The 23,194-nt window shown below is 43.1% G+C and overlaps 1 protein-coding gene and 1 pseudogene across 4 annotated transcripts; one reads left to right on the top strand and one right to left on the bottom strand.

Annotated features, from left to right (window-relative positions):
* LOC117359014 overlaps positions 1–23,194 on the bottom strand; it is a 59,475-nt pseudogene that overhangs the window by 19,983 nt on the left and 16,298 nt on the right.
* LOC117359012 (tRNA methyltransferase 10 homolog C-like) lies at positions 1,160–17,728 on the top strand. Of its 4 annotated transcripts, none has more exons than XM_033941076.1 (2): positions 1,160–1,219; positions 16,211–17,728. In XM_033941076.1, exon 2 carries the CDS (start codon positions 16,245–16,247, stop codon positions 17,526–17,528), a length of 1,284 nt encoding a protein of 427 aa, XP_033796967.1. In that variant the 5' UTR covers positions 1,160–1,219; positions 16,211–16,244; the 3' UTR covers positions 17,529–17,728. The 4 variants fall into 4 exon arrangements, with proteins under 4 accessions (XP_033796967.1, XP_033796970.1, XP_033796966.1 ...); XM_033941079.1 differs by lacking the exon at positions 1,160–1,219 and adding an exon at positions 2,054–2,176; XM_033941075.1 differs by lacking the exon at positions 1,160–1,219 and adding an exon at positions 2,077–2,232.

The raw sequence follows: 23,194 nt of genomic DNA, 5'->3' as shown, positions 1-23,194 counted from the left end.
GGTTGTTAGAATCATATATAAGGCAATTCGGAATGGAATTCCCCTTGATAAGGAGTCTACTCGGAGCCACCAGTCCAAGCTGTTCCTCACTTTCACAGATCAGGGAAGCTGCATCTGGAGGAATGACTATAGGGGTACCACCTGGAGAAGAGGGACTAACTTTAGGGGATGTGTGCTCTCGCCCAGGGAACCACTTCCAGGGTGCCTATCATCGAGCCCAGGATCTGAAGGTAATGCCAGACAGTGGAGTTTGCATCACTAGATCTGCAATCTGCTTTCTGAGTTTCTGTGTGCATGGCTTAGGAAGGAAGAGGTGGCCCTTTATCGTGTTGAAGCAGACTCCCAAGTACTTCAAGCACTGGGCTGACTCTAGATGACTCTTCTTGAAGTTGACTCTCCAGCCCAGATCCTGAAGATTTATTTATTTCTAAAATTTCTTAACCACCTATAACTGAGCAGTTTACAGCCTAAAACATTCACAATGATTCAAACAGCAACATCTGACAATACTTTCAGTACACACATTTAACCAACTAAAAATAGCAGAGAACTACAGTAGGATTACATATCATCAATCATTAATTGATCAAGAGCATTTTTCATAGTAGAGAATGACATGGGGAAAAAATTTTTCACTGTTCCCGCCCCGTCCCTGTGAGCTCAGTCCCCATCCCTGCCTCGTCCCCGCGAGCTCAGACCCCATCCCTGCCTCGTCCCCGCGAGCTCAGACCCCATCCCTGCCCCTTCTCCATGAGCTCAATCCCCGTCCCTGCAAGCTCAGTCCACGTCCCTGCCCCATTTCCGTGACCTCAGTCCATATCCCCACTATCAGCTGAGCTGGCAGAGTGCCACATTCAGCTGATTGTGGTTATGGTGCCAGCTCAGCTGATCATGGTTCCATACTAGCTCAGTTTACTGGAATAGTAAGGGGGGGAGTCCACCCTGCATGCCATGTTGGTGGGGGCACTGGCACCCCTCCTCCTCTCTGCCCCACCTCTTCCTATTCCTCCCCACAATGCGTGCACCCCCCCCCTTTCCTTCCCCCATACCTCTAGTTGAAGTTGTTTGCGGCGGTCAACAACATGCTCTTCTTGACCCCATCGGCTCTTCCACTGACGTCACTTTTTGGTACCGCTCATAGGAAGTGATATCAGAAGGAGAGCCGACAGGTCATGAGGAGCACGTTGTTGACCGCCGTGTGCAACAACTTCAACTAGAGGTACAGCTGTGTATGGGGACAGAGGATCAGAAAAAGGGACGGTCCCGTTCAAAACGGGACATATGGTCACCTTAGATATTGCATTTCTTTACAGGATGCCTGTAATTCACTCTGGGTTAGGCTTTTCTGTTAAGGTTATAAAACTCACTTCCAAGGAACATGGGGAGAGGGCAATAATCTATAGTGCACCTTGCAAGTCCTGTAACTTTTGAACACAAGCATTTTCTGGCAGAGGACAGATTCCACCTTTTTAAAAAGTCTCCCACATTAATCCAGCCAGAAGGTGCTGATCATCTCCTGCTGCAGGTTTAGAAACTAATGTAAGGAGGAGTAGCAGCTACATCCTGCTGCACTGTTTAAAAGACAGTAGCATTCACATGCCTAGTAATTAGTTTAAATAATGGACAGGTCACTAAAAGTCACCTTTTAAATGCAAAGTGTTGCTGGGGTTTTGTGTTGGGGCTTTTTCCCCACTGCTTGGATAAGTTACAACCTATTTTGATTGTCCCTCTGGCTATCATTTTGCAGGGAGGCCACAAGCTGACATCATTTCCTTCTCTGCCAGTCCGCACACACAAGAAGAGACCGGCAGAGAAGTAAATAAGACCTTGCAGGGGACTCCATGTAAATGAAAAGCAGCAGCTTTATGGAAGTCTGCTTTTATGATAGTCTCCCGGAAAATCCTGCTTTTATATTTTACCAGGATCTCAATACTGTTCAATGAAGATCCTGGTTTTAACCTTGTTCCGTTCCAGTTGGATCTCCATGACTTTCAAGCCTCATTCTAGGTTTCCAATAGCCTCGTAATCCAAGCCTCATTCTGGGTTTCCAATAGCTTCTCTTGTTCAATTCAAGCCTCATGCTAGTGCTGCAATAGCTTCGGTCAGTGTTCCAGACCTCACTCTGGCTGTTCACCTACTTCCTTCTGGTAGATGATCGCTCGTCCTTTAGAACGTGGTGAGTTTTGCCTCCCATCTACCCAGAAGCGTTTTCTGGAAGGAAGAAAACAAGGGGTAAGATTAAACTGTTGCTAGCTGTTCTGATTTCAATTCTGTATCCCCAGTATCTGCTCTTTTGTTCCCTTCAGTATGCGAGATTGGGAAGCAGACTAATTCGTAACAGCTCCTAACATCAGGCAGGAGAAAGTGTGGGGTGATGTTAAATGTAGCTTGATCACCGTCCTGTAGTCACTGTAGGTGCTGATGTGGATGAAAAAACAGGAATAAGGTAAAATAAGGATTTCCAGGATTTTCATATAACAGTATTGAAATTCTAATAAAAAAGCAGCATATGCAGGATTTTCTCTTAACAATAGACCTCCTCGTTTTTGTTCGTTTTTTGGCCACAAAGCTGCTATCCATTTAGAACAGGGGTGTCAAAGTCCCTCCTTGAGGGCTGCAATCCAATTGGGTTTTCAGGATTTCCCCAATGAATATGCATGAGATCTATGTGCATGCACTGCTTTCATTGTATGCTAATAGATCTCATGCATATTCATTGGGTTAATCCTGAAAACCCGACTGGATTGCGGCCCTTGCGAAGAGACTTTGACACTCCTGGTTTAGAGGGAGTTCTTTGCTGACTTCTTCATTCCTTCTCCACCAGGTCCCACCCCTGTAATATGCCCTTTCTCTTCCCGAGTGGGCAGACCCTTGCAAGAAAAGAAGATTTCAGTGCAGGGATTCCCTGCAGAATGAAAGCCAGAGGAGTAGTCAAAACAGGCTGTAGCTTATCCAAGCAGTGGGAAAAACCAGCAACACTTTGGATTTAAAAAGTGATTTTTAGTAAGGTGGTCAAACTTATTTAGACTGATTATTAGGCAAGTGAATGTTACTGTCTTTTAAACAGTGCAGCAGGATGTAGCTGCTCCTCCTTCCTCTGCTGTTTCTAAACCTGCAGCAGGAGGAGATTAGCAATGCATCTTCTAGCTGGATTAATGTTTGAGACTTTTTAAAAGGTAGAAGCTGTCTTCGCAAGAAGCTACTTGTGTTCAAAGGTTACAAGACCCCCATGTTCTTTGGAAGAGAGCTTTCCAAACCTTAACAGAAAAGCCTAACTCAGAATGTGAATTAACTTCAGCTATCCTGTAAAAGAAATGCAGTAGCCCTTTTGCCTGCAGTCACACTGGCTTTAGCGCGGTTTTGCTCTTCAAGTGGCTATGAGGTTTAGTTGTGTGTTGCTATGAGGTTTAGTTGCCCCCCTCTTTCTGGTTATAGCAGTGTCACCTGACCTCTTTTAAATAGGGTCAGTTGACAGTTGAAACTCTCTGGAAGTAAAGAGCAGTCTGACCTCCTAAATGTAGAGGGTTAGGGCAGGATGCACAGTGCTCCAACAGCACAGTAATAAATACCATGTTAGGAGCAATTTAAATTTATAAGGTGAAGCTCTGCACAATAGCATGCAAATTATATGCATGCTGTTTGTGCAAAGCAGCTCCAGTAAAAGGGGGAAGAACTCTGCCTGGCACCTGTTCAGAAGAGCAAAGGTAAGTACAGCTTTTACCCCTTCTCTGCCCACTGAAAAAAAACCAAAAACCTATTCTCCTCTGCCAATGATCAGCTGGTTGACACTGGAGCCGCGATCAGCTGAGCTGGCAGGGAAGAAGAGAAGAGTATCAGCTGTACTGGTATGGATCTACGATCAGCTGAGCGGGCACCTTAGTCATGGTCAGCTGATTGCAGCTCTGTGCCAGCTGAGCTGATAGTAACTTTTCACCGCACTGGTGCCATTCAGCTGATCACAGCAGGGGAGAAGCAATTTAGGAGGTGTATATAAAAAAAAAGAAGTTAAAAAATGGGCAAAACAGTAGGTGTTGTGTGCCTGAGTGTCCCGCCCATAGGTGCGGGGCATACACTCGCACAACATGAGCACAACAGCTACCAGCAGGTCCAGACCTGCTGGAAAATTTTGCTCCATAAAAGAGGGGCATGCCCATTTGTGCATCACAAGGAGAGCTCATTTAAATACTAATGAGCTCCTTATAATGCATTTGCATAGGATTTTTGGTGGCTGCTACGAGAATTGGTAACGGTTCCTGAGAACCCTTCTGAGCATCGGAGGCAGAGCTTCCATGCCAATCAAAACAGGTAGTTGCGGATGGGAAAGGTGAAAGGCAGAGGTGAAAACTGCTGTACAGGGTGGGTGGGGTATTGAAAGAGGCAAAAAGTAGGAAAAATATTTTCCAGGAAGGAGGAAATAAATAGCAGACAAAGTAGGGTGAAGAGGGGCACTGGAAGGAGAGGTGATGTAAGCATGGTTTTGAAATGTAGCTGAATTAGAGGTTGGAGATGATGTCCAGAAGAAACGAGCCTCTTTAACCAAGAGCATTTCAGGTGTCTCTGGTCTAAAATCAAGGATTTTAAAGATATAGTAAAAAAAAAGAAGGGGTAAGGGTGTTCACACAGAGTAGAACCTGTAGCAGTTGTTGGCTCACTCAGCAGTGACCTTTGTAAGACCCTAAATATATAATGTTGCAATAATATATTTAGGGGCTTACAAAAAATACTTAAAAAACTAAGACTAATCCAGAATACTTCAGTTCGCCTCATTTTTGGTTTAAAAAAAATAGGAGCACATTACCCCTTACTATCAAAAACTTCACTGGTTGCCAGTGGAGTCTAGAGTTCTGTTCAAGTTTTCCTGCATTAGTTACAAAGCAGTTTTTGAGATGCTACCTGATTATCTTACCTCCCAGTTTTCCATGGAAAGTTCCAATAGGAGTATTCGTAGAATAAACTTATTTAATTATCCTTCTTTTAAATCATTTAAATACAAGAAGTTTTTTGACAGAATTTTATCATTCCCGCCAAACTAAATATAAGATTAATGCTTGAGGCCACTTTCTATCTTGATTTTAGAAAATTACTAAAAACACGCCTGTTTGATATGCTTTCTTCCTACTTATGTTACTGTCAAATCTATCATGATCTTTATAGCTTTTTACTTGCCAATTTGAGCTATCGTCTTAACTTTTACTGATTTACTTGATGTATTCTTTTACTGATTGTTTTTATTCTGCACTAGATATCAAATGTTAATTCTGTATCTTAATATCAAATGTTAATTCTGTATCTTAATTATCTGCTGTATGTAACCTTGTTGTGAACCGCTTAGAACTTCTGGTATAGTGGTATACAAGAAATAAATTATTATTATTATTATTAACAGTGACCTTTGTTCAATTTTTCTTATTTTCCATGCTCGGAAACAGGGCTTGATCAATTCAAAACAAGCACCAAATAACACCAGAAGGTCTAGATCAGGGATCTCAAAGTCCCTCCTTGAGGGCCGCAATCCAGTCGGGTTTTCAGGATTTCTCCAATGAATATGCATTGAAAGCAGTGCATGCACATAGATCTCATGCATATTCATTGGGGAAATCCTGAAAACCCGACTGGATTGCGGCCCTCAAGGGAGGGACTTTGAGACCCCTGGTCTAGATCCACCAGGAGCCAACCCTCCTTGCCCACCTAAAGCATAGGATCTAACCAGATCTGCCAGGATCCTGCAGTCCTTAACTCAAGAAGGGCAGTATCTACCCTCTATAAAACTGGAATCACTAGGATCCATCCCTCCTTGCTCATCAAAAGCATACACAGGATCTGTCAGGATCCTACCACAGGAAGGGCTGTATCCCCCTTCACCCTATAAGGCAGGAAACATCCATACCCTGCACTCCTTCCCCATCAAAAGCACATGAGCTCCTAGAATCAAGCAGGATATGCTAGAAATCTGCTAAGATCCTACAGTCCTCGCCCCAAGAAGGGTTGTATCCACCTGGATTCAGCTCCCATTACCACTTATAATGCAGGAAACATCCATATCCTATACTCCTTCCCCATCAAAAGCACAGGATCTGTCATGATCCTACCACAGGAAGGGCTGTATCCCCCTTCACCCTATAAGGCAGGAAACATCCATACCCTGCACTCCTTCCCCATCAAAAGCACACAATCTCCTAGAATCAAGCAGGATATGCTAGAATCTGCTAAGGTCCTACAATCCTCACCCCAAGAAGGGCTATATCCACCTGGATTCAGTTCCTATTACCACTTATAATGCAGGAAATATCTATATCCTGTACTCCTTCCCCATCAAAAGCACAAGATCTGCCAGGAACCAACAGGATATACCAGGATCTGCAATTCCAACCAGACAATCTGTATTAACCTGGATTTAGCACCCTTCACTATCTGTAAGTGGAAAAATCTCCTTCCCCATCAAAAGTACAGGATCTGCCAGGATCCATCAGGACATGCCAGAATCCTGTTATTCCAACCTCAGAAAAGGATGTATCCACCTGGAGTCAGCACCCTTCACCACCTATAAGGCAGAAAACATCCATATCTTGTATTCTTTTTCCATCAAAAACACAGGATCTAGTACTCCTTTCCCTCCAAAAGCAGAGAATATTCCTGGATCTGAGAGGATCATGTACTCCTTCTCCTGTAAAAGCACAGGATCTTCCAGGATTAATTGGGATACTTCAGAATTTAATATGATCTTGTACTCCTTCACTTCTAAAAAGCAAGAATATGCCAAGACACAGCAGTCCTTACCCAAAGAAGGGCTGTATCTGCCTATATTCACCACCCTTCATCACCAGTAAGGCTGGAAATTACCAGTTTCCAGCACTCCTTCCCCACCAAAAGCATAATATCTTCCAGGATCCACCCAGAGATGCTCAGATCAAACAGTCATCACCACAAGAAGGACTTTATTTACATGGATACAGGGGGATCAGGGCTTGCTATTGAGACTGGACTGCATGTATGTGGATACAGCCCTTCTAGTGGTAGCAACTGCTGCATCTGGGTAGATCCACATCTATTCTTACCAGAAGGACTGGATTCACCTGGATACATCCAGCATCTCTCTTGCAGTAGCATGGTCACTTTAGGCTCAGTCCTACTCAAACTTCTTATGCTCTTGTTATGGCTGGTGGGGCTTCTCAAGCACCAACAGATTCAAGGGTCCTCTGGTGGCAAAAATCTGCTCCCTCTCCCACTTTCTTCAGCACGTGGCACTGCACAGGAAGGTAGGGCAGTGACAGCGCATGGACAGAGCAGTGGCCTGGAGCATGTGGGAGAGGCAGGAGTTCTTGCTGCCAACTCTTGCAGCTGGGGTGGGGGGGGGCTTTGGCATTCCCCACCAGCTCAGGTATTTTTAATAGTTTGAGTTGGCCTGGAGGGGGCCTACCCAGTTTGCCCAGTGCACCACCCAAAATTTGAGATCTGGCTATGCCTCTGCTCTCTTGTTCCCTATCTCTCAAACTTTCTATGTGATGTCCAGCATTTCTATCCTTCCCTCACCCCCATTATGTATAGCATTTCTGTTTCTCCGAATCCCTTCATCTCCTCCTTCCTTCTCCTCACCCATGATTTCCAGCATCTCTCTCCTTCAGGATCTCTAGTATATCTCTTCTTCATTCCCCACCTCAGTTTGCTGCATCTTTCTCCCCTGATTTGTTGTTGATCAGCATGTCCTGCTTTTTGATCTCATAAATATCTGCCCTCCCTTCCCCAATTATCCATAGCATCTATCTTCTGAGAAGATTCTTCTCACTCTAAACCCCCCACCAGGTTGACCAGCATGTTTCTCTTTCTCCCTTACTAATTTAGTGTATAAGTCCACTGTACAACTTATTCCTTTTCTCTCTTAACCCTTCCCCCCACCCCGTATAATATATTCCCCTCTTCCCAAGCCTCCAGCCCCCCCCTGAAGCCTCTGGCCATTAAACATTCCTTCTTCTAGGGAATTCCCACACTGCTGCTCTGTCCATTTCTTGTCTAATGGGTCATACCCACACAGAAAAAGAATAGTGTGTCATAGTGGGTGGGACAACCAAAGAACTAACACGCAGAAGGCTCACCGCATACTGAAACCAGCAATGGCCAGCAGCAAAAGAAGACTGGTTTTATAGTTGTCTGGAAAATCTGTGAAATCCTTCCCTTACTGGTGAGAATGTTAGCTGAATACAGAAGGATACAGCCCTTCTTGGGATAAGGTCTGCAGGATTTGAGCACATCTGGGTGGATCCTTGCAGATTCTATGCTTTTGATTGGGAAGGAGTACTGGCTATGGGTATTTCCAGCCTTACAAATGGTGAATCAAGGTGGATACAGCCCTTCTTGGGGTGAGGATTGCAGGATCCTGACAGATCCTATGCTTTAGATGGGCAAGGAGGGTTGGATCCTAGTGATTACAGCCTTATAAATGGTGAATGGTGCTGAATCCAGGTGGATACAGAACTTCCTGAGGTGAAGACTTCAGGATCCTGGCATATCTGGGTAGATCCTGTGCTTTTGATAGGCAAGGAGGGCTGGATTCTGGTGATTCTAGCCTTACTGATGGTGAAGGATGCTGAATCCAGTCAGATACAGCAAGGCTTCTCAACCTGTGGTCCGTGTACCCTAGGGAGTACACGGACCGCCTGTTGGGGATACACAGGCTGGCTGGCTTCAACCACACCTCCGGAAACGGAAGGGCCAGACGCATATAGCGATTGCACACCACCAGCCCACAAGCCTTCCTCCCCAATGTCAATTTTGTAGTCGTAGAGAAGGTCTGGGCCAGCCAATTGCTACTTGGCTGACCTGGACCTTCTCTCCGATGTCAGAGCGGGTAGGTGTAGGTGGTAACGGGTTGGCTTAGGGGACTGGCAGGCTTTGACGCAGCTTCAGGGGAGAATGGGACAAAGGCTGGAAGGCAGTGAGCCCAGTATGCAATAACTAATCCATAACGCTGTGTAAGACTTTTCTCCCAATCACCAGATGTGTTCACCGCTACAGTAAAAAACAAGCAGGGCAGGGATTGGTAGAAGTCCTCTGTGCCTGAGTGTGAGAGAATGAAGCCCCAGCTTCCATGGACGGTTAAGTGATGTTCTCTTCCATGCTCTTTCACGAGAAGTAACAACGCGCACAGAAAAAAAGTTTGGGTTTCCAGTTTGCCAGAGTACAGTCTGAGCCTGAAGGATGAGAGAAAAGGGGGAGGGGGAGGGACAAAGGGAGGAAGGAAGCACTAACTTGGGACTTAGGAAGGAGGAAGGGAATAGAAAGGACAATTGTTGGGCCTGAGTGCAGAAAGAAAGGATGCACAGTCAGAAGGAAGTGCTACCAGAGATTAATGAAATCACCAGACAACAAAGGTAGGAAAAATGATTTTATTTTCAATTTAGTGATCAAAATATGACATTGCATATTTTAAAGTCACCTACCTTTACATCTTTGAAAAACCCCCAAATATAAATGATAATTAACATTTTCTCTGTGTATTGTGTTTAATTTTGTGGTTACCATTATGTATTAATAAGATCATATTATGTGTATATGAAAAATGGATGGAAGAAATTGCATTACAATTAGTATTATTATTATTATGGGGATAGAGTCAGGGGCAGAGTTTGGGCAGGTCTGGGGCAGGTGTACTCAGTTGGTATTTGTTAGGCTTAGGAGGTACTTGGCTTGAAAAGGTTGAGAAACACTGAGATACAGTGCTTCTTGGACTGAGGACAGCAAAATCCTACCATATTTCCCTGAAAATAAACCTACCCCAAAAATAAACCCTAGCATGATTTTCGGGGTAGGTCTTAATATAAGCCCTACCCCGAAAGTAAGCCCTAGTCCTGGTATTCGCCAGCAGCAACTCTTCAACCCGTGCCCCCTGCCGCGTAGCCGAACCTTCGCTGACCCTTCCATCCGAACCCCGCCAACCATGAGCGAGCAGCCAAACCCCTGGTGACCTTCCATCCTTCCCTCCCATCCAAACCCCGCTGACTGTGAGCGAGCTCCACATACCTTCATCCAAAGCAATGTCGAGCCAGCAGCACTCTATAAAGGCTGCTTTGGCCTTCTCTGCTGGGAAATTCACTCTGCCGCGTTACTGATGATGTCATCAGTAACGCGGCAGAGGGAATTCCCCAGCGGACAAGGCCGAAGCAGCCTGTTTAGAGTGCTGCCGGCCCGACGCTGCTTTGGATGAAGGTATGTGGAGCTCGCTTACAGTCAGCGGGGTTTGGATGGGAGGGAAGGATGGAGGGTCAGCGGAGGTTTGGCTGTGCGGAGGGATGCTCAAGGGTTCTGTTGCACAAGGGACGGGAGGGAAGGATAGAAGCTGGGCAAGGGTTCTGCTGCACGAGGGGAGAGGGAAGGATAGAAGCTGGGTAAGAGTTCTGCTGCACAGGGGAATGGGAGGGAGGGGAGGAAAGATGCTGCACATGTGGGGGAGAGAAAGCGAGTAATCACCAAACCGAATTAATTCCCACAGCTAAGTGCTCTAATTTCAAAATTCCTTCTTTAAAAGACATAGAAACCCTCATTCAACAAATCAATTTAAAAAATTCCCGATCGGAAATTATCCCCCCATTCTATTTAAAAAAATTCTTCCATTGCTTTGGATCTTTTATTCATTCTATCATCCTAAAAAGCTTACTTACTGCAACAGTCCCTCCCCCCTGGAAAACCACTATCATCTCTCCTATACTTAAAGATTTCAAAACCAGTATTGACAACTCTACAAACTACCGCCCAATTGCCAATATACCTTTTTTGGCCAAATTAACAGAAAAACTGATATTTAATCAAGTTTCCGACTTCATTGAAACAACCAACCAACCAAACAGGCTTCCGTAAATTCCACAATATTGAATATTCATTGATTGGCTTAATAACTAACATCCATTATTTCTTAGATCACCACAAGTCTGTTGTTCTGTTCTCTCTGGACATTTCCACAGCATTCGACACAATAGAACATGACTTACTTATTAATCGGCTAGAATCGATAGGCATTAGTGACCAAGTGCTTAGCTGGTTTACATCCTATCTCTCAAAACGCACTTGCTTCGTTAAGTTCAATAACGAATTTTTGAACGCCTATTCTTCATCTTACGGGATTCCTTGGATCTATTCTGTCGCCCCTTCTGTTTAATATTTTCCTCTCACCGCTTCTGAATCTCTGCCAATCAATTGGTTTTACTGCCTTCTCCTACGCAGACGATATCCAACTTATTCACCCTCTTGATCCAGAAAATAACAATGATATCCAATCTATAAATAAAAAACTAGAAACAATACAAGACTGGCTTAACTCAAACAAACTATCTTTAAACATAAAAAAAACAAAATCCATGATCTTCTCCTGGAAAAAAGACATTGGCTTGAAGACCCCATTCATTCTTAACAACATCTCACTAGAGTTCATCTCCACTTTAAAAATCCTTGGGGTAACAATCGATGACAAACTATTGTTCCACGAACACATCAATTATATAATCAAAACTTGCTTCTACAAACTACGTTTAATTCGATCAATCGCCAAATTTCTCGAGCCCAAATCTATCAACATTTTGGTTCACTCGCTAATTATAGCTAAAATGGACTATTGTAACTCTCTACTTCTTAACATCTCTCAAAAAGAAAAGAGAAGACTTCAAATTATCCAAAATACAGCTATTAAATTAATCTATAACACCAAGAAATATGACCATGTTACGCCACTCTTGATTGATTCCCACTGGCTTCCTATCAGTCACCGCATTTTCAAGGTCATGCTTTTAACATTTAAAACCCTCATCTACAATGAACCCCAATTTATAGCCAGAATGTTAATACCCCATAATACTATGCGACCACTTAGATCATCCTCCCAGAATCTCCTAACTATACCCTCCTTGAAAATAATAGGCACGAGAAGATTAGACATGTTTTCCGTAATGGGCCCCCAATGGTGGAACTCATTACCACAATATATTAAAAATGAAAAAGATCTTTCCTCTTTTATAAAATCACTAAAAACTCATCTTTTTAAAGATGCTTTTAACATTTAGATTTAAGACTTGTTTTATATACTCAGATTTTTAATCCTCCCGTCCCCCTTTTGTTGTTCTCCTTTTTTGTTTTTCTTCACATCGAAAAAAACTTGTAACTTTCCCCCTCTCTCCTCCAATTCATGTTTGTCTTGTTGTCACGTAATTGTCATTTTGTTTGTCTTTTTGCATCTCTACTCTTTTTATAATTATGTACATCGCTTAGCAAACTGATTAAGCAATTCATCAAATACTAATAAACTTGAACTTGAACTATGATCATGTACATACCCCGAAAAGAAGACCTAGTGCATTTTTTGGGCCCAAAATTAATATAACACTGTCTTATTTTGGGGGAAATATGGTAGTAGACCTAGAGAGATCTTGACAGATCTGCTGGATCCTGGCAGATCCTGTGCTTTTGATGGGGAAGGAGTGCAGGATATGGATATTTCATGACTTAAAGGTGGTGAAGAGTGCTGAATCCAGGTGGTTAGAATTGCAGGATCTTGGCAGATCCTAGCATATCTCGGATCCTAGGAGAACCCCAGAATGTGTCTCCTCCCTTATACCCATTTTCTACATGCTTTCTCGCCTTTCACTCCCCCCCCCCCCCCCCCGGGTCTACTATTTAGTTCCTCCTTTCTAGAAAGTATTCCTATTTTGTGTCTCTTTCAATCCCCCCACACCCACCCTGTGCAGCAGCTTCCACTTCCACCACTATCCTTTACCTCTTCCAGCTTCAGCAACTGTTTTGACTGCCCCTCTAGTTGTCATTCTGCATGGAGTCCCTCCCCCCCCTGGTGCTGACGTTATAGGTCCTTCTCTGCCAATCCCACCCACACAAGAAAAGAACTGCATCATAGGGAGGTGGACCTTGCAGAGAAAGATGAAAGAGCATGGGGATTCTCCATTGAAGGACAGCAGCAGGCAGTCATAAAGGAAGAGAATTCTATTCTTAAGATGATTTGTCCTAGATTCTGGAGATCCTGAGGATCCTGGAAATCCTGATTTTTCCCAGACCCTGAAAATTTACATCCATATGTTTTGTTCTGAAGTAATAACAGGATTTCTGGTGCAAAGGTTAATTACATTACATTACATTACGGATTTCTATTCCGCCTGTGCCTTGCGGTTCTAGGCGGATGTGGTCTTGAACTCTCTTTAACTGCAAGATTGTAGAAGGCATATTTTTTTCCTGCTCCGCCTCCTTCCCCAGTGGGCTGTGCTATACCGAGAAACATGATGACAGATAAAGGCCAAATGGCCCATCTAGTCTGCCCATCCGCAGTAACCATTATCTCCTTCTCTGTCTCTCTGAGAGATCCCACGTGCCTATCCCAAGCCCTCTTGAATTGTGACACAGTCTCTGTCTCCACCACCTCTTCCGGGAGACTGTTCCATGCATCTACCACCCTTTCTGTAAAAAGTATTTCCTTTGATTACTCCGGAGGGTATAGGATGAAGTTAAGAGGTGATAGACTCCGGAGTAATCAAAGGAAATACTTTTTACAGAAAGGGTGGTAGATGCATGGAACAGTTTCCTTTCAAATGAAAGGGACTTGACTCATGCGCATTTACATTATGTAGGTGTTTAAAAATCTCTATCTCCCCTCTCCCGCCTTTCCTCCTAAGTATACAGATTGAGATCTTTAAGTCTGTTCTCATACACCTTATAAAAAAACCACACACCATTTTAGTAGCCTCTTCAATCTTTTATTCTGCATGCGAGATGAAGGAAATTATCTAATCTGTTCTGAGATCATTTTATTATTTTGGGGTTTTTAATCCAGGTTTGGAGCCTTTCAGTGCGTAGGTTCCAGTAGTCCTAGAACAGCTCTGACTACAAGACAAGACCCTCGGTGTATACATCTGTAGCTAGCAGGATACCCTCTTGTACAGGGCACCTGCCTAGCCAGCCTGCACTAATAAATTTAGAGGCTTAGGGACCGTTCCCTTTGGTGCACAACTTGCTCTTGATTTATAAAGAGCTTGAGTATGTGTGGTCCTGGATTGGTCTATAGACTTTAGCAGGTGCCGACTAAATTTTTTTTCCTCCTCTGTCAACACGTGCAGAGCTTGGGGGTCTGAGGACTCGGTCCAGATTTCGGTTTGACTGGCAGCCCAAAGATACAGGTATCTTGACATTTGATGCTTGTCTGAATACTGGATATTGCAGCCTATGGGATACATTTTTTTTTGGGGGGGGAGTTGAAAATTGACTTTGGGGGGGTTTCTGGTGCCGGAATTTGGGTCCTCCACCTCCAAAAATCCTTTTTTGAATTTTTTGACTCTTAATATTGCTCCCTGAGCTGTTTTTGATGTGAAATCGCTGCCGCAGTGGCCATCTTGCATTTCTCAGTCCATCTCAGTCTGCTTCAAAGACACCCAGATTCAAATTAAAATTGATAGACATGGACTCGTCAGGCTGTTTTACCCCTGTATCGTGCTAAATTTTGTGCTGGATGGCGAGTGTCCATGTTCACATGCCACAAAACATATGAATGGGGGTTAAGAGCCTTGTGCTTATCCTCCACTGATTCTCTAAGGAGGTAAAGTTGCAAGTTGCTCAGTTTGTGGGTGAAAAGTCTCACTGGAGCCCTCAAATAGCGACACGGTTGATACAGCGATGCACCCCTACGCAGAAATCTCTAGGCCTAAGAGGAGACATAGGGCATCCTGTGCGGGGCCTTACCCTAATTGTGTGAGTCTGATGTTTGAAGCCTATCTAAATTATTAAGGTCTGTCTGCTCCTTCTGGAGCGTCATTGGTGGTTTTGCACAGGGGTTTACCTTCAAAGAGCACAGTTTCCTCAAAGCAAGTCCAGTCAGAAGGAAACTGGGAATCAGAGTTTATGCCTTTAATATCTCACAGTGATTCCTCAGTTGTAGAGGAAAGAGGGTCTCGGGCTGGGACTGTTAGGAGTCTGTAGTGGCCCTGGACATGAAGGATGACTCGACAGTGCGTCACCTCTTTAAGCTGGCAGCTTTATTGCAAATCATTACTGAGGCGCTACAGGAATTGAGACTAGAGCCACCGCAGACCTCTGCTGCTCAAATCTCGATTATGAGCAGCACTAATACTCGGACCACATGTTTTCCCCTGCAATCCATATATTCAATTATGCTCACGGAGAAATGGGACATGCTGGAAGGTTCCTTGTGGGTAGCCAAGACCATGGCGAAGCTGTACCTGATGGCTCCAGATTTTCAACAGTATCACCTATGTTGGATTTGGTAATAGCTCAGGTTACCAAGCATACCTTTCTGCCCAGTCAAGGGGGAATGATTTTAAAGGATGTGCAGGACCGCAGGATAGATTTAGTTCTCAAAAGACAGTTTGAGGCTTTAGTGTTGGGACTAAAAGTGACAGTGGTGGCATCTCATGTTAGGGGGGTCCAGGAATGTTGGGGGGTGTAGGGGATTGGCGGCTCATTTTTTATTTGGCTAGTTTGGTAGTGTACTGGAGGGGATCAATGCCTGGGAGAGAGAGAGGAATCTCCCTGCCAGTTCAGCTGATCCTGGCAGGGGGAATCCCTATCAGCTGATCCGACAGGAATCCGTCTCAGCTGATTTCCCTGCCACAATGAGCTGATGGCAATCCCTCGATGTACTGTTTTTTTCTCCCATCTTTGGGTGGTGGGAGGGAGTCATTGACCACTGGGGGAATAAGGGGAATCATGCCTTAATTTCTTCAGTGGTCATCTGGTCAGTTTGGGCAGCTTTGGGGCACTTAAACACAATTAAAACATGTCTAACTGCTGGCGTCTTAAGTTCCATCTAGGATGTCCCTGGAAAGCTTTGATTATTGCTGCAGGATTTCCAGGTCTAAGTCTGATGTCCACCCATAACACACCTCCCAACACACCCCTTTGAGCTCTGGACACACAGGGGCCTAACAGTCCTGCTGGACGTCCAGAAAGTCAGTTTTGATTATCGGCACTTGGTCGTCCTGGCTGTTAGGATGTCCAAGTGCTGATGGACTGGTTTTTGGATGTTTCAAAGTTTTGATTATGAGCCTCTATTGTACATTAACTGCTCTTGTGCATACCCAAGAGAACCCTGATTTCATATTTTGTTGTAGAGCATGATTGTGTGCTAGGATTTGAATCTTGTAGGAATAAAAGATGATATAAAGTTGAGTTTTACAGTTGTTGCCATTCATTTTCTTTGTTTTCTTTTTTTCAGGTTATTGGTTTTGATAATATATTGAATTCTTAAAATGAGCTTCTTAAATGCCCTTTTCAAAAAGGCAGTTAAGCTCACTGTCTTCCAGTCTGTCTTACCAGAGGGGACAAGGAAGGCTTTGTTTCTCAGGACAACCTATAAACTACCACCTGGTAGAACTCTGGTCTTATATTTTGGTATGAGAAAGAATGAAAATCAACTAGTACCTTCAAAAAAGCTAGACTTGGATGAATGGAAAAATGTAATGAAATCTAGTTTGCCAGAAGAAGGCAGTCCTGAGATTCTGGAACATGAAGGAGATTCTTCATCAACTGCTGTAAGAGAACTTGTGGAGATGTGGAGGTTGATAGGCGGAATGGTCCCAGAGCACATCAGTGATGAGCAATGGAAAGTTCTCATGGAACTTTCCACCAAAACATCTAGAAAGAAGTACTTAAAACACTTGGCTATTAAAGAACGTTTTAAGAATGCTAAGAAAGCAAAGAAGGAAAAACAGATGACAGAAAGGAAGGTCATGTTGGAAAAGCCAGTAGAAACAGAGGAGCAAAGAAAGGTTAAGAATACTTTCATAATGTATATCCGGCAGAAAAACTTTGACGACATGTACAACTGGCGGACTGCCCAGTCCATGAGATTTGGTCAGCCCCTGGTATTTGATATGGTCTATGACAAACATATGAACCGTAAAGAAATGGAGAATACAGTAAAGCAGATTTTAGAGACTGAAAGCTGGAACCACAGATCACCGGATCCCTTCCACATCCATTTTTGCAGTCTCCAAACAGAGGGACCCTTTCATAAAGAGTTAATCAAACGCTATAAAGAGGCATGGGATAAATTGCTTGTGACAGCAACCGAAAAGGCTCATGTAGAAATGTTTCCCAAGGACAAACTTGTTTACTTAACTGCAGACTCGCGCAATGAAATGAAGGCATATGAGCATGACAAGATTTACATCATTGGTTCAATTGTTGACAAATGTATGCAACCAGGGTTATCACTTGCCAATGCAAAACGGCTGAATCTGAGAACTGCACGTCTTCCTCTGGAGAAGTACTTGCATTGGGAAATTGGTAATAAAAACCTCACACTGGATCAAATGATCCGCATTTTACTGACTTTGAAAAATACTGGTGACTGGAAGGCGGCTTTGGAATTTGTTCCTAAAAGGAAGTATGGGGGGTTTGTGAACACTCAGCATCACTCCAGGATAAAACTAGAACTTCTGGGGGAAAAAAAAGTCCACCTGTTTGACAGATCATTTTCTAGCAATTTGAATAAGGAACCCAAACCAAAAAAATGGTGGGAAGAAAAATAGTAGATCTCTGCAAACCATGTTTAGTAATTTTGATGTGGGTTAATAAAGAATACTGAATTAGCCAGTCCCTGCACTCTCATCAAGTGAATATTTCACTGTAGCATTCTAGTAGTTGGGTAATTTCATTTGACTGGACAATAGGGCTTAATTAGCTCAATATATGTCTATATTCTCATTTAAAAGGAAAGTCTGCTTGACATTTGGTTTTTATAGCATTCTCACTTGTGGTTTACTGGATGACAGAGGCAAATTAGCAAAAGGTACCTGGCAATAAATGCTGAAAAGCCATAGCTGTTTACTTCAAGAGCCATGTAGTTAATATTTTTTTAAAAGGAAGCCATACCTGTTCTGTATCTCATTTTCTAGTCTGTTTTATGGGTGGGGTTTTTTTTAGGTATTTTCTGATTATAGCTGGAACATTGTTTTTTGCTTTGGTTTGTTGCCTTTTATCTTGCTTCACTGGGGAGAGGGGGGAAGAAAACAATGGATGACAAGTTCTGTATTATGTTATTCTTTCACTATTTTCTGTGCTGTCATCAATAAAAAATTGTTTCCATTAAAAGGAAGCCAGTTGGCAAATGAAAACTGTTTGTTGTAACTGAACAAGTGATAAGTTTTCTAAACATTTGTTTTCAAATTCTCTGAATACGTTTGTATAATAAATTTTAGGCAATTGAGTCCCTTCCTGAAGATCTTACTAAGTGGAAACTTGGCGTAATGGAAGTTAATATGGCACTTGACTAAAATCCTGAGTGTCTGTGAAAGGAGGAGGATTTGAACTCAGGTTTCCAGAGTATTATTCTAAACCAGGAGTTCTCAACCCATTTCTCAGGACATACCTAGCTAGTTAGGTTTTTAGGATACCCATAATGAATATGCATGAGATAGATTTGCTCTCACTGAAGATAGCACATGTAAATTTCTCATGCATATTCATTGAGGGTATCCTGAAATCTTGAAGGTCTAGGTATTTCCCAAGGACTGGGTTGAGAACCCCTGTGCTAAACACTAGTCCATTCTATCTTAAAGCTACCATATTTCTGAATGCAGCAGAGTAAATTATATAGGGCTGCTCCTAGAAAATTAGAGAATTTGAAGCAATGAGTTTGAATTCGAACTAAAACACTTATGTTCAAACAATTTTTATTGATGAAAGGAGAGAGCATGTACATACATAAAATAAGAATCAACTACAGTACAAAAAGAGCAGCGAGAGTGGTATGACACAGTGAATCCACAAACTCCATCATCAAAAATTTTTCAGCTATAGGATATTAAACCAATAACCTAAACCCCTCCCCTATAACTCTCCCCCCCCTTAGTATGTGGCAACGTTTTTTATTAATGACAAATACAAACCACTAAACAAATAGAACAGCAATACACTTGTCAACCATTTTCTGATCCTGAAGAAACTCCCATCTCCCACCCAGAAAAATACGAGCTTGGGTTCTAAAGCAGTCCAAAAAAACCTAGGTGTAAACTAACAAGATCCATAATACAATGAGAGGAGGGGATGAACTCTTAAGACCCCCCCTTACTGGAAAACAAAAAAAACAGCACCACTAAAAGACATCCTGGAGTCTCATCTCCTAGAAACTCCCCCCCTTTAAAACACTTTTATACAAATTAATTCATTATTAAAGTTGTTTTACCTGGTTTTATTTTTCCCATATATCAGCCCACATAGATCTTGCACCAGCTGTTCACATCAGCCTTAAACTTGCTGCTTTTCCTCCTTGAACTAGACCTGGGCTTTGCAGCAGGACTAATTTGCTTGAGCACATAGTATAACTCATTATGACCAGTGGGTTTGTTGTTTAGTGACTTTTAACATACTATATGCCCTGGCTAAAAACTCTTTTGTGGCCGTACAAGCTTAGATTTTCTGTCCTATGGAAATATAAATTACAGGATGATCACGTGTTTGCTCATCTAATAAACTTTAATAACTCTGAATTAAACTGTGTAACTTTACAAAAATTAATATAAGTACAGTACAGAAAACTTTGGTTTGCGAACATAATTCTTTCCAGAAGCATGCTTGTAATCCAAAGCACTCGTATATCAAAGTGAATGTCCCCATAAGAAACAATGGAAACTCAGACGATTCGTTTCAAAACCCAAAAACTTTAATACAAAATACTATATGTACTTGTATTGCAAGACCTCGCTCGTTTAGAACAGTCACTACACTCCTGAAGCGTCAGAGAGAGAAGAACCATCAGCTCAGTTGTAATGTGTGTATACTGTATGTACTTGTATTGCAAGACATTGCTTGTCTATCAAGTCAAAATTTAATAAAATGTTTTGCTTGTCTTGCAATACAATTTGTATACTGATCTTTTGTAGGAGATTATAGATGATATGTTCTTCAGTCTTTTGTAACAAAAGCAAAAAGTTCATGCAAAGTTTAATGGAGTCTACTTTCTGGAACATGCATGGATAGATGGATTAATCCATCGCGTTGTGGCAGGTGTGTGTGGCGCGGTGGTTGAAGCTACAGCCTCAGGACCCTGGGGTTATGGGTTCAAATCCCGCACTGCTCCTTTTGACCATGGGCAAGTCACTTAATCCCCCATTGCCCTAGGTACATTAGATAGATTGTGAGCCCACCGGGAGAGATAGGGAAAATGCTTGAGTACCTGATTGTAAAACCGCTTAGATAACCTTGATAGGCGGTATATAAAATCCTAATAAACTTGAAACACGCACAGTGAGGAATCTGCCCTGTGATGTTTCATGGCAGGGAACATGCATAGCTGTGGGTATAAATATCCCTGTCAGAATCCTCTTGATATGACCTGAAAATTTGGTAGGGGAAGGATACTAACTAGAGCTGTCCTGAATAGCAAATTTTACTATTTGGCTGATTACGAATAATGGAAAATATTATTCATCCGAATACAAATAATGGGCATTGAGCTTTAATGTAACAAATAATAAAAGAAGCAACCGTGAAATCAGAGATCAAGTATTTATTTCTGTAGGATTTAGAACAGTAGAGCCCTGAACTAATCGTATTCAAATTTAGATCACTATTCAGCTGAATATGAATAATGTATCAGAGTTGAATTGAATATTATTCTTTGATACAGCTCTAACTATTACTAAAGGGAAATTATGGGGGGGGGGTGTTAATACATGGGAACACACCCACAGCTCTCATAAACCTTCTATTCTTCAAAAAGTAGGTTAAAATACTGTGTAGCAACCTCTTTCAGTTAATATAGGGGGGGGAATTCATCAAGGGGTATTATAGCCTTAATGTGCATTAAGGGAATTAGCTTTCACTAAATGTCAAAACCGGGGAGGGGTGGGGTCATGCCTTAAACCATTCAGTGGTCATTTTGGTCACCTTTGGGGCACTTAGACCTGTTTTACATTTGTGTAAGTTCAGCCTAGGATGTCCTGGGAAAGCTTCGATTATTGCTTCAGGATGTCCAGGTTTAAGCCTGCCCATAATACACCTCCCAACTCGCCTCTTTTGAGCTCTGGATGCACAGCAGCTTTGAAGTGCTGCAAGGATCTGTGCTCTGCCCCCCCTCTCCTGCCAGGCTCTACACCCTGTCCCCCATCCCGATGTCCTACAGGCCTCCACCAAGCCTACTGTATGACCTGTTGGGCCAGAACAGGAGGGATCCCTCCCATCTCTTGTCCAGACCAACTCTCCCTCTTCCCCCAGGTAACTTTTTGAATCCCTGGTGGTCCAGCAGTGTACCAGGTAGGAGCGAGCTTTCCACACTGACCCTGTCCCTGAATGGCTGCCTTGAGTTCTTACGGCCCAGCGGTGTACTGGGCATGAGTGAGCTTTCTGCGCTCCTGCCCGGCACCGAGCTGCTTCATGAATGGCTGCCACGAGTTCTCAGTAATCAGTTAACTTTACTACGCAGCCATTAGCTCTCTTTTACCACACCCTGCCCTGCATTTTGTCTTTGTATCCTTCCCTCTCACACATACCCATGTATATCTTGATATCGGGATGGATAAAAATTTAATCAGATTGTTTTAAATAAAATGCTTTTTTAGGAAATATCTATCTAAAGATAACTTTCTATCTTCTCTCCAGTAGAAGGCATCAAACAGATTGTTCAGCTTTGCCTCCTTGTGTCACTGGGCAGTGCCCTTCTCCCTCCCCAGTACCAAAGCAATTGATAACTTCTAAAATAGGAGAAATAACAAGGAGGACATGGGAAACTCCCTGCCAAAGTCAATTTGTTCTGCTCTGCAATCAAAACAACTAATCAAATGGAAACATGCTATAACCAAGATAGAACATAACCCATCTAACTGAGTGCAACCAGCACTAACATTTATATAGCATTTCTTCTTAGAAGCTTTTGATAGAGAGAGCTATCATATCACTCTTCATCTTTGTTAATGGGCATCCCATGAGCATTTCTTTACCTCTTGACTGCCAAAAGACAAGCATCTGGAATTCCACAATCTAACTGAGACCTTAAGCAGGCATACTCTGACAGGGAATGCCATCCAGACTACTGTACCCAACTACATTTAACTAACTAACTCCCTTTCTTCCAACCCCCATCGTCTCTTTGCCATGCTAAACTCCCTCCTCAAAGCGTCCCAACTTCTTACCCCTCCTCTCTCTCCCCTATGGCTAATTACTTCCATGACAAGGTCCGCAAGATTGAATTCACTATAAAGTCACATCCTTCTTCCCTACCCTTCATCCACTCTCCTGAACTTCAAATTCACACCACCCCTCATCCTTCTACCAAACAACTCAGGAAATTTCTCCTGTCTGGTCCCACCCACATGTTCCTCCGTCAACTACCGCTGACTTTTCTTCCTTCTCTGAAATCAGAGGCAGAAACTGCACAACTTCTGTCTTCAGACAAGCCTACTAAATGCCCCTCAGACTCTATTGCCACCCCTCTACTCGACCCCATCTCACATACTGTTATCCCTCCTATATGCCATATTCTCTATTTGTTTCCACTGCAACTGTCCCTGTTGCTTTCAAACATGCGGTGGTTAAGCCGCTTCTCAAGAAAACCCCACCTGCCCATCCAACTATCACCCTTCTTCCATTCCTATCCAAGATACTAGAGCGTGTTCTCCGTCTCTGCGTGGACTTCCTTTCAACTCAACAGATTCTCGATCATCTACAATCTGGCTTTCGCCTCCAACACTCCACAGAGACTGCCCTCACTAAAATCTGCAGTGACTTATTCATGGCCAGATCTAAGGGCCTTTACTCAATCCTCATCCTTCTTAACCTGTCTGCTGCCTTTGAAACTGTTCATCATAGCTTACTCCTTGATACGTTGTCCTTGCTTGGATTCCGTGAATCTGTCCTCTCCTGGTTTGCCTTCTACCTTTCCCAACGCACCTTTAGTGTATATATTGGTGGGTCCTCTTCTGCTGCTACCCCGCTAGTGGTTGGTGTACCCCAGGGTTCTGTCTTTGGACCTCTTCTCTCTCTACACCTCTTCCCTCGGTGTCCTGATCTCCTCCCATGGCTTCCAGTATCATCTATATGCTGATGACTCCCAGATCTACCTCTCTACACCCAAAATTCCACCTAAAGTCCAAGAAAAAGTCTCTGCCTCTTTGGCTGATATTGCTGCCTGGATGTCCTGCCGTCATCTGTAAGTAAATATGTTCAAGACTGAGCTGCTCCTCTTTCCTCCTAAACCCTT

Source organism: Geotrypetes seraphini, chromosome 4, assembly GCF_902459505.1.
Source record: "Geotrypetes seraphini chromosome 4, aGeoSer1.1, whole genome shotgun sequence".
In the NCBI taxonomy this organism is placed as follows: Eukaryota; Metazoa; Chordata; class Amphibia; order Gymnophiona; family Dermophiidae; genus Geotrypetes; species Geotrypetes seraphini.
The sequence above is the reverse complement of the archived record's forward strand: the minus strand, read 5'-3'. Positions and strand labels throughout refer to the sequence as shown.

Excerpts from the sequence above, each read along its gene's own strand:
- LOC117359012 (XM_033941076.1), top strand. The coding sequence starts at position 16,245 with ATGAGCTTCTTAAATGCCCTTTTCAAAAAGGCAGTTAAGCTCACTGTC.